Source organism: Oryctolagus cuniculus, chromosome 9 (assembly GCF_964237555.1).
Source record: "Oryctolagus cuniculus chromosome 9, mOryCun1.1, whole genome shotgun sequence".
In the NCBI taxonomy this organism is placed as follows: Eukaryota; Metazoa; Chordata; class Mammalia; order Lagomorpha; family Leporidae; genus Oryctolagus; species Oryctolagus cuniculus.
This window is the reverse complement of record NC_091440.1, coordinates 86,016,988-86,029,695: the sequence shown is the minus strand read 5'-3', so window position 1 is coordinate 86,029,695 and position 12,708 is coordinate 86,016,988. Positions and strand designations below refer to the sequence as shown.

Genomic DNA, 12,708 nt, shown 5'->3' with positions numbered 1-12,708 from the left:
GAGTTCCAGGGGATATGGATGCTGCTCAGCCACGGACCACCCTCTGAGAAGCATGTTTTAGAGCATGTTGTGGTCAGGGGCAGGATTGAGGCGGAGGCAGGCAGAGGAAGGCACCTGCTGGAGCCCAAGCCCCAGGATTCAGATTTTAAAAACATACTAACTGCACTTTTACTTATTATGAACTACTCTCTGGTTCCTTCTTTAGGTTTTCAAAAGTATTTTAAAATTGTACAATTGACACATAGTTGTTACACATATGTATTCAATACATGTACCCAGTGTGTAGCAATCAGATCAGGGTAACTGGCATATCTGTCACCTCAAAGGTTTATTGTTTCTTTGCATGGAAACATTCAAAACTCCTCTCCAGGAGCTATTTTGAAACTTTCAATTGACTGCAGTCAACCCTCCAGTGCTACAGAACATGGGAAGCTAGTCCCCATCCCCAGCTGCATAACTGTGCCCATTAAACACATTCTCTCCACTTCCCCTCCCCCAACCCCTCCTAGACTATTCTACACTCTACTTGCATGACATAAGTCTTTTATAAGTTCCCTTATAAGTGAGGACCTGCCATATTTGTCTTCTGATGCCTAATTTATTTAAGAACGTGCCTCATGCCCAGCAGGGTAGCCAGCAAGAAGGGCTGAAGAAAACCCAGCCTAAGGCTAGAGGAGGCCAGGCAGCCCAGCTGGGCCCCACAGCAAACAGCATTGATTCTGACGGTGGCCAGGCCTCTGCCCTTCGGGTATGCAGCCAGGCCAGCACTCAGGTTTGAGTCTATGAGAGGGCAATGGGAGCAAACCATGAAATCCAGGAGTTTCATTGACTCCAGGAGTTGTGTAAGACACCGTAGGATAAAACCAAAGCACTCAGCCCTTCTTCAAATAGAGGCCAAGATGGACCAGCAGAGACCAAAGCCTGGCTTTGGTGTCTCAGAGGCCCTGTGAAGCATCAGGCCACAACATGGAGGGTGGGAAGATTGCATAAGACAGCTCTCAGAGAGCTGAAGATCATCACTGATTTCCTACATCTTAGTCATTTGCTGAAGGGGACAAATATCTATTGAGAAAAGTCATTCTGGGTCATCCATTGTAACTGAGGTTGAATAGACAGGCATGTACAATATACTGGAATAAATTAATATCAGGCCTTGAAAGATTTCTTTGAAATGGTAGTGTGACTGCACATTCATTCATTCATTCCAACAATTACAAAAAGTCTTCATGCCAGGCAACACATTAAGTAGAAAAGATTTAACACTTTAGGAGACAGCTATGATGTGGTCTCACCCAACGAGGGAGGACACAGACACATCAAATATTAACAGGCACTGTGAGAAGTACTGGAGCAGGGTACTTCAAACAGCTCCTGGAAAACAGAACAGAAAGGGAAGCTTATTTTGGTGCAAAAATAGTTAATGCTCATGAGGAATCTTGAAAAACTCAATGAAATTGTGCATTATGGAACCACCATGAATGGATTTCAAAAATGCTTTACACCAAATAAACTTATCTCTTAATTGCATTTTTGCCATGCATTTTTTGTAAGGATTTGTTATTTATTTGAAAGTCAAAGTTACAGAGAATGGAAGAGACAAAGAGAGAGGGAGAGAGGGAGAGAGGGAGAGAGGGAGAGAGGGGGAGAGGGAGAGAGAGAGAGAGAGAGAGAGAGAGAGAGAGAGAGAGAGCGCCTCTTCCATCTGCTGGTTCACTCCCCAAATGGCAGCAACTGCCAGGGCTGGGCCAGGCTGAAGCTAGGAGCCAGAAGCTTCTTCTGGGTCTCCCACGTGGGTGTAGGGGGCCAAGTACCTGGGCCATCTTCTGCTACTTTCCCAGGTGCATTAGCAGGAAGCTGGATCAGAAATGGAGCAGCTGGGACACGAACTGGCACCCATTATAGAATGCTGGTGGTGGCTTAACCCACTACCCCACAACACTGCTCCCCCACTCCCACCCCCAGCTACAAACTTTTGAAGTCCCTCACATAAGAAGGCAAAAGAAACCACTAGTTCTGTGTGAGGCTGTAAGGAGGAGCTGCTGGAGGTGGGGATTGTGCAGCCCAAGGAGGAGGGAACACAGAGGGCAGGAACAGATCTTGCAGGCAGCCAAGCCTAAGGAATAGTGACAAAAATGAAGGCCCCTCAGGACAGAGGTGAGACTCTCATGTGTCTAAGGCAGAGCTGTGTGGCTGGAACAAGTGCTGGAGGGAGTTGGTGAAGATGAAGTTAGCACACAATCCGCGGCTGTGTCGGCACCAGCCATGGAGAAGAAGACCCCAGGAGCTGGGCAAGGAGAAGAAATCTCCCCAGATCACTCAGAGAGAATGCAGCCAGCATTCTGATATCCTTCTCTTAAGCCCCTTATGGGCTTTAAGAAAATAGAAGACATTTCATATTTTTTTTTTTTTTTTTTTACAGGCAGAGTGGACAGAGACAGAGAGACAGAGAGAAAGGTCTTCCTTTGCTGTTGGTTCACCCTCCAATGGCCGCCGCGGCCGGTGCGTTGCGGCCGGCGCATCGTGCTGATCCGAAGCCAGGAGCCAGGTACTTATCCTGGTCTCCCATGGGGTGCAGGGCCCAAGCACTTGGGCCATCCTCCACTGCACTCCCTGGCCACAGCAGAGAGCTGGCCTGGAAGAGGGGCAACCGGGATAGAATCCGGTGCCCCGACCGGGACTAGAACCCGGTGTGCTGGCGCCACTAGGCGGAGGATTAGCCTAGTGAGCCACGGCGCCAGCCTAACATTTCATATTTTTAAAATGCCATTGTTTAGAAAGAAATATTAGCATGGCAACAATGTTATTCTACAAATATTTGAAACACTCCTCTGTTTGGGGTGGATGGAACACACAGATGAGGAAGACATGTTTTTCTGTATCCTAGGAGCATCAAGTTTTCTCCTGGGTCTGGCACTGGACCTTGAAAAAATCCACTACACTTCCCTGGGCTGCTTTTCTCGTCTCTGGGCTGAGTAGATTAGATGGGAGAGACGCCATCTAAGCTCTCATGATGCGGTTGCCTGTGGGACAGCATGGAGCCTCAAGGAGCTCTAAGGCAAGGCAAGCAGCCACCAGAAGTGGCGGTCAGGCCACCAGGCTGACCAAGACTGATGGGAAATCCCCAGGAATTCTTGACATCTCCCCACATCCGCCCCAGCAGCAATGCAGGAAACCTAGTCCGCTATCTTCAGCAGCCTCAATGGAACTGCTTCCTTAATGAAACCCCCCTCAGCCCCGACGGCTAAGCCAGAGACTTTCCTTTCAAGCCTTCCCTCAGATACCCCATTCCTCCCATTTCCTTCCCCCTCAATCTGGTTCAAAATCCAGCAAATTCATCTGCAGCATGCAGTTTCCAAGGCAAGCAAGGGTCCCAGGTATCAGCAGCCATCCTAGAAAGCCCCTGGTGAGAGGCCTGGTCAATCGGCATGAGCCTGTGCGGTAGGTGAGGGCCCCTGTGAAATGGGCTGTTCTGTTAAACTATTTAAGCCACGTGCAACCAGCCAATAGTTTTATGCCTTTAATCACCCTTAGTAATATATTTTGACTTAAAAAAATGCTTGCTATGATTTTAAATCCCCTTCACTGCCTCTCGGCAATGACAAATATACTGAAAAATGGTGATATTTACTGGCTCACCAACACACCCCCTGACCACGCAGCTGAAAGAAAAACCTAGCATGCCTCGCAGCTGAAAGAAAAACCTAGCATGCCTCGCTCTCCACCCAGCAGGTCGTGCATCTAACACCCAAGTGTCAAGGGAGCTTCTCTCCCTTTCGCTCCATCCCTTTAGTCACCCACATGCACATCTTGGTCTAAAGCACTGAAGAAGTGATCTACTTTGTTATTTGTTCTTGGCCTTGCAAGCTGCCCAAGCCAGAGTAAACACCAGCTATACTGCTGCACAGATGGCAGTATGAGGGTACTTCAAGACATTTGTGGAAAAGTGGCATTAAAAGATAAGTTTATTTTGGTGCAAAAAAAATACATATACGGTTCTTTTTTCATTCTACACACCTTCCATGAACTTTTTGGAGACCATGTATGTTGCATAATCTTCCTTAAAGATGTTACCTTTTGGGGATAGGTTTAAAATTATTCTTTGCCACATATCATGTTCAACTTAGACATTCAAGGTCGATTCAGAAATGTCCCCAGCAACAGTGTGCCGCTGATGTTTTTAGAAAGAACAAAGTAAGCATTTGATGTATGTCTTAAAAGTCACAGAAAATACACACAACTTTAAATAAGGGGTTTTAGTATCCCTGTGGAACTCTTTTAGAATAAAGGTTCTTTTTTGAGCAAATAAAAGTTTATTTAAAAAAAAATCAAGAAATGCATGGGGACTTGAAATGACTGGAATCTTTAAGGAGGAGATAATGCAATTAAAATTCTGAAGGAGAGCCGGCTTCATAGTGGTACACATTCTGCTGGTGAAGAAAGCCCAAGATAATGATTACTCCTCACTGGAACACTGTCTACTAGCCCATCTTTGGCAAAATAGAGCCCACGGATGACCGAGTTAATTGTTGGCCAGGTACATTCTAATTTCTACATTAAGAACGTACAGTGTGATCCCTGACAGCCATATAAGCCCTGTTCACCTTAAACCCCAGCATCAAGCGGTCCATCACTCGCTCTACAAACAAATATAAAGGGGGGTGGGGTGGGAGTGGAGGAAAAGGAAAGACAGACACGCTGTGCAGTCCACTTCCTGGAATCATTCATGGAATTTTAGAGTTGGAAAGAGACCTGAGAAATCAACCATCTACTCTGCCTTCTGCGATTTTGTATAAGAAAACAAAAAACCCACTTGGTGATCCTTGGAAAAGAAATCAGATAGTCTATTAAAGAATTTTCAACAGGCAAAAAATAAATAAATAAAAGTAACAAAGTACTGACAGAATAAAATAAAAACATGTGAAGAAGTAGAGTAGGTGCTCCTGCCACAGGAGCCATCAGGTGGAAAGCTATGTGGGCAAACAAAGGGTACTAAATAATTAGCATTTTTAATAAGCAGTTGGGGTGGGGAGAGTGTGGTTGCATAAGCCTCAGAGAGAACAACTTATGTATAAAATCTGCTTTTATTATGAGTTATTTCATTCAATTGGGAAGTAGGTATTTTGATCTAACTCAGTATTACTAATGTGGATTTCCATCACAAAATGTACAATTTAAGTGCTTCCAATTAGTTCCAGTAAATCGTAAATGTCCACTGCTTAGGAACTCAAGGAAAAAAAAAAAAAAAAAAAGAAAGAAGGAAAGGAAGAAAGATCTGAGGCCTTAATCACGGGCATGGGGCCTGGAAAAAGAATGTGAGAGCCAGAGAAAAAGGACCGCGACCCTCCAGATCGCAATGCAGAGGACTCAAACTATTGGAATGGTGGGCATCTCTCTACCACTTGGCAGGAGGTAAATACGCATTATCCTTTCTCGTTCCTGAAACTCTTGGCTGTTTTACACACAGTGCACACAGTCTCACAGGACACTAGGAACTGATAGCTACGCAAAGGGGTAGCACCTGAAGGAGCTTGGACTTGGGCCCTGGTCGGGGAAAGTGGACTCCGGATACAACCACGGACCGGGAGAGAGGCCTCTTTCTGGACCTGATCCGTGCTTTGAACGCCTGAGGTGGTGGGAAAGCTGGGAGCTGCCGGCTTTGCTGCAGGGTGTTTGTTAACCAGCCCAGAAGGCACACACTGTGCAATCACAAACAGAACTTTCTTCACGCCCCCAGGTAAAGAAAGTGGTTCTCACCTGGCCGATGTTTGTGCCCCATTCTTCCTACAATGTCTAAAATCTTCTTAAAAGCCCCAAACAAGTACCAAGATTTCTGTTCTATTTAAGAAAGTTATAGTCTAAGAGGACCCACTTCACATTCCCGTAAAGCTTCCACTCCTCCAAGATGTTCTCAATCATGAAGCTAACTTCACGAAAAATCAGCCACGTTTTTGAAGCAAGGATATATACATTCGCGGTACTCCCAAAAGGTCGTGGAAAAAGGAATTAAAAGAGCAATTTATTTTTGGTGCACAAAGAAATGGAAATCCCTGCCATTTTCTCATAGAACACATTTTCCATAAACTTTTTGAAGATCCTGTGGTATGTGAGAATCCAATAAAATGTGTACTTTTCCCACTACAGCGTTGGCTTCACAGTAATTTACCTAGATTTACCTTTACATAGTCGAGGAATGAACCAGGTAAATTCCCTAAGCAATTGAATTTTAGCATAAGCGACTTTTCAAAAAACAAGATACACCTCTACGAAATGAAAACACAAGCTCTGATTTAATGTGCTAATTTTGGGATCTGTCCCAACCTCCGCTGAGGGCTCAGCCACTACCGCTTCTCTCTGCCTCCCGCCTGAGCAGCGTCACCGACTTGCCAGGGACCTGTCACTTAGAAACCCGCGATCACAGCAGTCTTCGCATTGAGAAAGACTGTTTGCTCCTGCCTTGCGGGTTTAACAAGCCTGGTGTCTTTTTGGTTTTTATTACGCTCAGCCTTCTTGCCTTCTTCCTGCGAAGGGCTGCAATGATTTATTTTACGTTTTTCTATTTTATGTCACTGCCTCTTTTACCTTTTCTCCACGATCCTGAAAAGGAACGCGCCGGGCGGTCTGCTCCTTAGGCGCTCAGAGTGCCGAACGCACCGGGCTGGGCTCCCTGCTTCACCGAGCGGAGACCTGGAGTGCGATCCCCCGTGTCCCCTGGGCTGTGACCCCTCGCGGCAGCTGTCTCCACGCCAACTGCCGCTAAAACCTCCGCGCCCCTGCCTGACCTTTCCGCCGCCCCTGTCCCAAAAGCCCGACTGACTTCGGTGGCGGCGCCGACAGGACATCACCGATTTCCACTCAAAATGTAAAGACCGGACTTACAACGTCAAACCCTGACGCTGTTTGGGCCCTCGCCCGCCTTCGGGGGTCAGGGTCGCTCCCCGCCGGCGACCTGCGCTGGACGGCACACCCTGCCTGCTCCGCGCAGGGGTCCCAGCTTGGTGGCTGCGCGCAGCGCGCTCAGGACCCCTGGTCGGCTCCGGGCTGGGCGCTGCGGGAGCTCCCAGAGCTCCTGGGGACGGTCCGGCTTGTTGGGACAGTTTCGCCGGTCCAGAGACACCAGCGCTGGCCCGGTCCCTGGATGCGCCCGCTCTACGCAGGCACCAGCACGCTCCTGTCTGGCTCTCCTGCTTCCCTCTCGCTGTGCGAGGTCCTGGCCAGTGCCCAATATTGCCAACGCCCTGATCGCCTCCCACTCCCGGGCAGCCTTGCAGGCGTTCCGTAGCCGCTGCTGTTGGTCCCGGAGGGCCCCGCAGACCCGCGCCAGGCAGCCAAGGACAGGTTCTCGTTGCCAGGTCAGCCCGAGTGTGCGGTGCTCCCCGTGCCCACATCCTGGATGGGCTAGGTCCTGCCCCGGAGCAGGGCAGAGAATCCTGCTTTAAAGGGGCAGCCCCAGTGCCAAACTCGGGCGCGCTGCAGGCGGCGGGTCTGGGCGGTGATGCCCGCGGGCTCCGGTCAGCCACTCTCTTAGGAGCCCACTTGGAAAAAAAGGCAACGCGGTCCCGGGCGTACCCGCCGCAACTGTCTCCGGTTCCCGCCGGGCTCGCTTCTCGCGGCTGCAGCCTCGCCTGCCTTCCCCACGTATGCACCTGGCCCCGACTCGGGGGGCGAAGGGGGCTTGGTCTCTGCTCCATGGCCGTCCCAGCCCAGCGCCGCTCCGGCCCCGGCCCCCTGCCGCGCCTCACCTGTGAGAAGCAGACAGCCGAGCAGCGCGCACAGCAGGACCCCGGTGTTCCAGCAGCTGACCATGGTGAGCGCGAAGCGGCCTGCTCGCCCCCGGTGCCTGCGCTCCTCGCGGCCGACCACCCGGTCGCCAGCACTCGTCCTCCCGCGCTCCGCCGCCGCCTCAGCCCGCCGCGCGCGCTCCTGTCCTGCGCCCGGAGCGCTCCTCTCCGCGGCTCCAGCCAGGAGACAACCACTTCCTCGGCCACTCCTCGCCGCCCGGCACTCCGCTGGCCGCTGTCCCCGAGTCCCGGAGCCGCTCCGAGCTGCCGCCGCTGCTGAGGAGGAACTGAGAAGAGTGTCCGCCTGGCGCGCTCCGAGCCTCCCGCGGACCTAGATTGAGAGGAGAGGAGGGCGGGGGCGATTTATAACCTTTCCCCAGCCCACTTCCTACCCCGGCACCTCCTTCTAGTGACGTCAAGGGGTCTCCCACCCCTCATCCGCCTCCCCACCTACCCTCTTCTTCCTCCCAGGCTCGCTTCCCTGCGGCCCAGGAGAGGGGCGGGGGCCGGGGGACCCGGCGCCGGGCGCGCGAGGGGAGGCGCTGGCCTCGCGGGCCCGGGAGCTCGGCCCCGGCAGGTTCAGGGTCCTCGCTCCGTGCCCTCCTGCCCCTGCCCCCTCCCGCTCCTCGCGCTCAGGAAATCCTCGCAGGCTCCCTCCGCCCGGCTTACTCAGCTCTGGGGGCCGCCAGACACTGGGGAGGGGACAGGGCTGGAGCTCAGCCGCCCGGCTCTCGGGCCGGGAAGTCCGATCCAAGGGAAGCTGGCCGCGCCTCCGAGACCGTGTCCTTGGCACCGAGGAGCGAGGCGCAGTCCGGCTCACTCGCTCTGCCTGCTTCTCTCGCGCTGCCCCCGCCGCCCCTGACCCCGCCAGACTGTCCCGAGAAGTCTCAGAAGGTGCCAGAGACCCTCAGTACGAGTCACTGACCAGGAGCGCCCGAGAGGACCGGACGCCCGCCTGGCACCTGGGGAAAGACTGCGAACCGGCTCGGGTCCCAAGGGAGCGCGTCTGAGACTTTTTCGGCGGTACCGAAGCACCCGCCCAAGTCATTTCCTCAATCCCCTGCTTCCCAGAAGCAAAACAAGGAATAGCATCAGGATACCTTTAATTAAAAAAAAAAATTAAAAGGCGCGGAGGCTGAAAAACTCCCCTACAACTCCTGAGGGCCCAGTACTTCGCTTCCCAAAGACTGGGAAATGCTATCGGACTGGTGGCAGCTGGCTACGCAGGACGAGTGACTCTGCTACTCTTAGAACTAAACCAGGCGACGTGAGGTACTAGATCATTTGTCAGGACACTCATTCCACGCTCTGCCTCAGCTGGGTCTCCAGCACCCCCAAGGCTGGGGTCATCCTGGGCCCCACCGAGCGTTGCGGTCTCACCTAAGTCCCACAGGTTTGAAAAAGCAGATGGCCACGATAAAGACACTGCGTGGCTCCTGAACGGGACTGGTGAGTCTTCCTGAAGGAATGGACGACCTCCCCGCCTCAGGGAGCTTGGGCAACGCGAAATTGCCACATCTTGGGCCACACGGCAAGGAGAGCTGCCGCCCGACGGCTCCCCGCAGGAGACCCGGGTCCGGCCCTGGAAGCTAGGGCACCTGCACCTGCGCTGCCATCCTTCCATCCCCCATGGTTCCCCGGAGGTGTCATGGTTCACGTGCTGCTTCCCAGCCCTTTCTAATGCTCCTTATCCCTCTGGCTCGCGGCCCCCCCCCCTCCTTTTTTTTTCTGCCTCCAGCCCAGGTGATTCCTCCAAACCACTGAAAGGAGTGGGGGTGGGGGGTTGAGAACAGGGTTTTCCCCAGCCCATCCCCCAGCCCGGAGACAGGCTGGGGCACACGCAGAGCCACGTTGACCCTCTGCCTCATCTCATTCCCTCACCCTCTCCCTAAGAGAAGCTGGCAGTCCTGCCCTCCTCCTGCTGCACCCACGGGGGCCAGGCTTTGTGCCAGGGCACAGCCCTAGGATGGAAAGACCCTATCTCTGCCTTCTAAGGGGCTGGGAGTGTGGGCAGGGGGCCATGGCTTGGGGCCCCCAGGACAATGCTGGAGGGGAGTGAGCTTTTCAGGAGAGACCTTGGGCTGCTCTAGGGGAAAGAGGCTCAGCATGCAACAGCCAAAGGTTTACTTTCACTGAATCCATTTTTTTTCACGTGCTCTTTTTAAATTTTTTTTAAACACACAGAGATAGCACTTGCCAAATCTGCCACCAGAGTTTAGGCTGCATCAAGTCTGTAAAGCAAGAACAGGTATTGGAGGGACAGCTGGAGCAATCTTTACCATCGGATACACTCATTAAAAATACTAAAGCATTGCCTAATTATTTAGGGTTGAGTCATGGTTGGATCGAACTTAGATTAATGTGAATATCGTGCTGTGATTAGTGTCCTTTAGAAACTTTATTCTTTTGAGAAGCTGCAGGTTTTTGCATTAGTCAGCCATTTCTTTACTACTACTTCCTTTTGTTAGTTGTGGTAGTTTCCTACAAAGAACCTAAAGATGCTATAATTTGTCACAATTGTGATTTCATTTTAGCTTGACTGGGGAATAAAGGTGCAGTAGGCAATCTGTTTTAGCTGGAAGAGATAATGCCTTTGAGTGAGAATAGGCTTCGGCACTCTTCGAACTGAATCGCTAATGAAAGAGGTGTGTAGATCCTACTGATGAGAAAGATCAAATTCAACACGCCTGGTTGGTATAAAAAGCTATTGAAGTCCACTATCTGCTTGCTTCCTGCTCACGTACAAAAGAACATTTCATCTCTTGTTTGGTTAGCAAAACCAGACACTGTAGAGTGTTATCAGGGACAAACACTCTCTGGAGGGGTCTTTCTCGCCCCTATTGGGGAGCACACTGTTGCACATGGCAACAGCTGTCATAGTCCAGACCAGGAGACCTGTTGGAGCCTTAGTGTGAGAGACAGACAGGAGAGGACCCACGGCCTGTTTCCCTGCTATTCACTGGGGGCGCTGTCAGGAGCTCCATCCCCACATGGGTTAGGTGACTTGGTGCAAAAGAACAGATGTCTCCCAGGACTACACACTGTATGGTACAGACATGCGGCGATGGTCACCAGAACCTCACAACCCTATAAAACTCATCCACATTATGTGAATGAAACCTTCACATTCCAGACAATTCAAGCTCCTTTGTTTAAGAGGCACTCAGTACAGAATCTCTTGTGGGACGTTCTGTCGAGTTCTCCAGGCAGGCAGGCATGGGAAAATTTAATTGATAAGGTGCTGATCAGTCCATTGGCTCAAAAGCCTTGCTTATGGCAACCTACCACTGAGCCTACAAGTGCCCCCATTGTAAAAAAGCTTCAGCAATGACCTTAAAGCGATGAAAATCATTTCAAGAGCCGTTCAGTCCATTGACTGAGCCAAGTCATGGATTACTTTTATTGCATCCTCTTTGAAGGCCCAATGTTTTGATGTGAAACTTGACTGCGCTCACAAACATCTCCTATGCCCTAGGCACCTTTTCTCCAGGCTCAAAATCCACCTAATGTTGACCCCTTCCTCAAATGACGTGCTCTATAAATTGCTTTCAGCTGCCCTTCCAGTTTATCAGTGTCCTTGGAGGTGAGATACTCAGGAATGAACACGCAGCATGACTTGTTGTTTGTCTGTTGTTTGTTTCCCTCCTCGTATCCAGAGGGTTTCTTCCAGGCATGTGGGAAAGCAGAGCAGGCGAGAAGAGCCGCAAGGGGAAGGAGGCCCAGGGGAGGCCCTCAGAGAGCTGAGCCAGAGGCTATGGATGCCCTTGTTCCTCCAGCCCCCGATGCACAGGCTTGCCTGCACCTGCCGGCCTTCTCCTTTGCATGGGTTGTTGCTGCTGCTGCTGCTTATATGATCTCCTGTTGGTTGATTCAAGGTCCTGCCTGCTCTGTGAGGTCCCGTACTCCAGCTCTGGATGCCTTGCACTCTGGTCCCCAGGGGGTGTGATAGGGACATGATACTCTGTCCCTGCATCTCAGATCAAAGGAATCTTTTCTGTCGGCACCTTTACACCTTGGACTCTTACTCTTGGTTAAAACCCCTGAGACTTTCTGAATGAGAGCTGTTGTGTGGCCTTCCTGGCACACCAGAGTTTTTGAAGACTCGTGTTGCAGAGCCTCCTCTACGTTCTCATTGTGCTTCTTATTTGATGTAGTCCGTCTTTCCAGGCTGTTGAAATCTTTTCGGTTTCTGATTCTGCCATTCAGTGGTTTTTCTACACTTCCTGTTTCAAATTATCCACAAATTGAATAAGTGTGCCTTCTAGGCCATCATTAAAATCATTGACAAGGACAGAGCTGAAAGAAGAGGGAGAGGAGAGACATGATCTCACCATGTGTGTTCACCAAAAGAAGCTGTGGCACTTTCATTATGATTATTTAGGAATAATTGATGACCCTAGCAAGAGGAAATTAGACGTATAGTGTTTTATTCCAGGCATTCTAGGAAAATAAGAAAAAGGAAGTCCAAACTGAGATCATTAGAGAAAGATGGAGCAGAAAAAAAGGCAAAAGACAGAGAAGTGAAATCTGTATAATGGGCATTCAATCATTATAATTAACTGTCTTCCATATGTTGATTTTATCGTGCCGCTTAACTGGCAGCTATTGACTTTATTTCTTATTCTTTTTTCATAGTCTTTTAGTTACAAAATATCTTAGACAGATGAAAAGATAGGAGTGAGCTGGAAATGACTCACAATTCCATCATCTGAACAGAGCCACTGTAGTCACGTTGCTGTGTTCCATTCTAGAAAGACAGAGGGCCCTTTTGCGTCGTGTCTCCGTCCAGCCTTCACAAACGTCACATTTGATAGTTGCAAAACATTGCCCAGTGCTAGATCTAGTTTCTACTTTGTAAATTAGCCCCTCACCTATTTCAATTTGACACTGGGATGTTTGTCAGGTGTGCGAGCGCGCACGCACACACACG

At 50.7% G+C, this 12,708-nt stretch overlaps 1 protein-coding gene across 2 annotated transcripts in view; it reads right to left on the bottom strand.

Moving 5' to 3' along the window:
• The window catches only part of FLT1 (fms related receptor tyrosine kinase 1), a 199,306-nt gene extending 190,575 nt beyond the window's left edge, over positions 1 to 8,731 (bottom strand). Inside the window, exons 1-2 of one of the 2 annotated variants that reach the window (XM_070049070.1) lie at positions 8,448 to 8,731; positions 7,740 to 8,109 (exon numbers count right to left, since the gene is read on the bottom strand). In XM_070049070.1, the coding sequence (XP_069905171.1) occupies positions 7,740 to 7,803 (64 nt within the window). In that variant the 5' untranslated portion in view covers positions 7,804 to 8,109; positions 8,448 to 8,731. The other variant, XM_070049071.1, reaches the window with a different exon arrangement.
• Between the last annotated feature and the right edge of the window lie 3,977 nt (positions 8,732 to 12,708).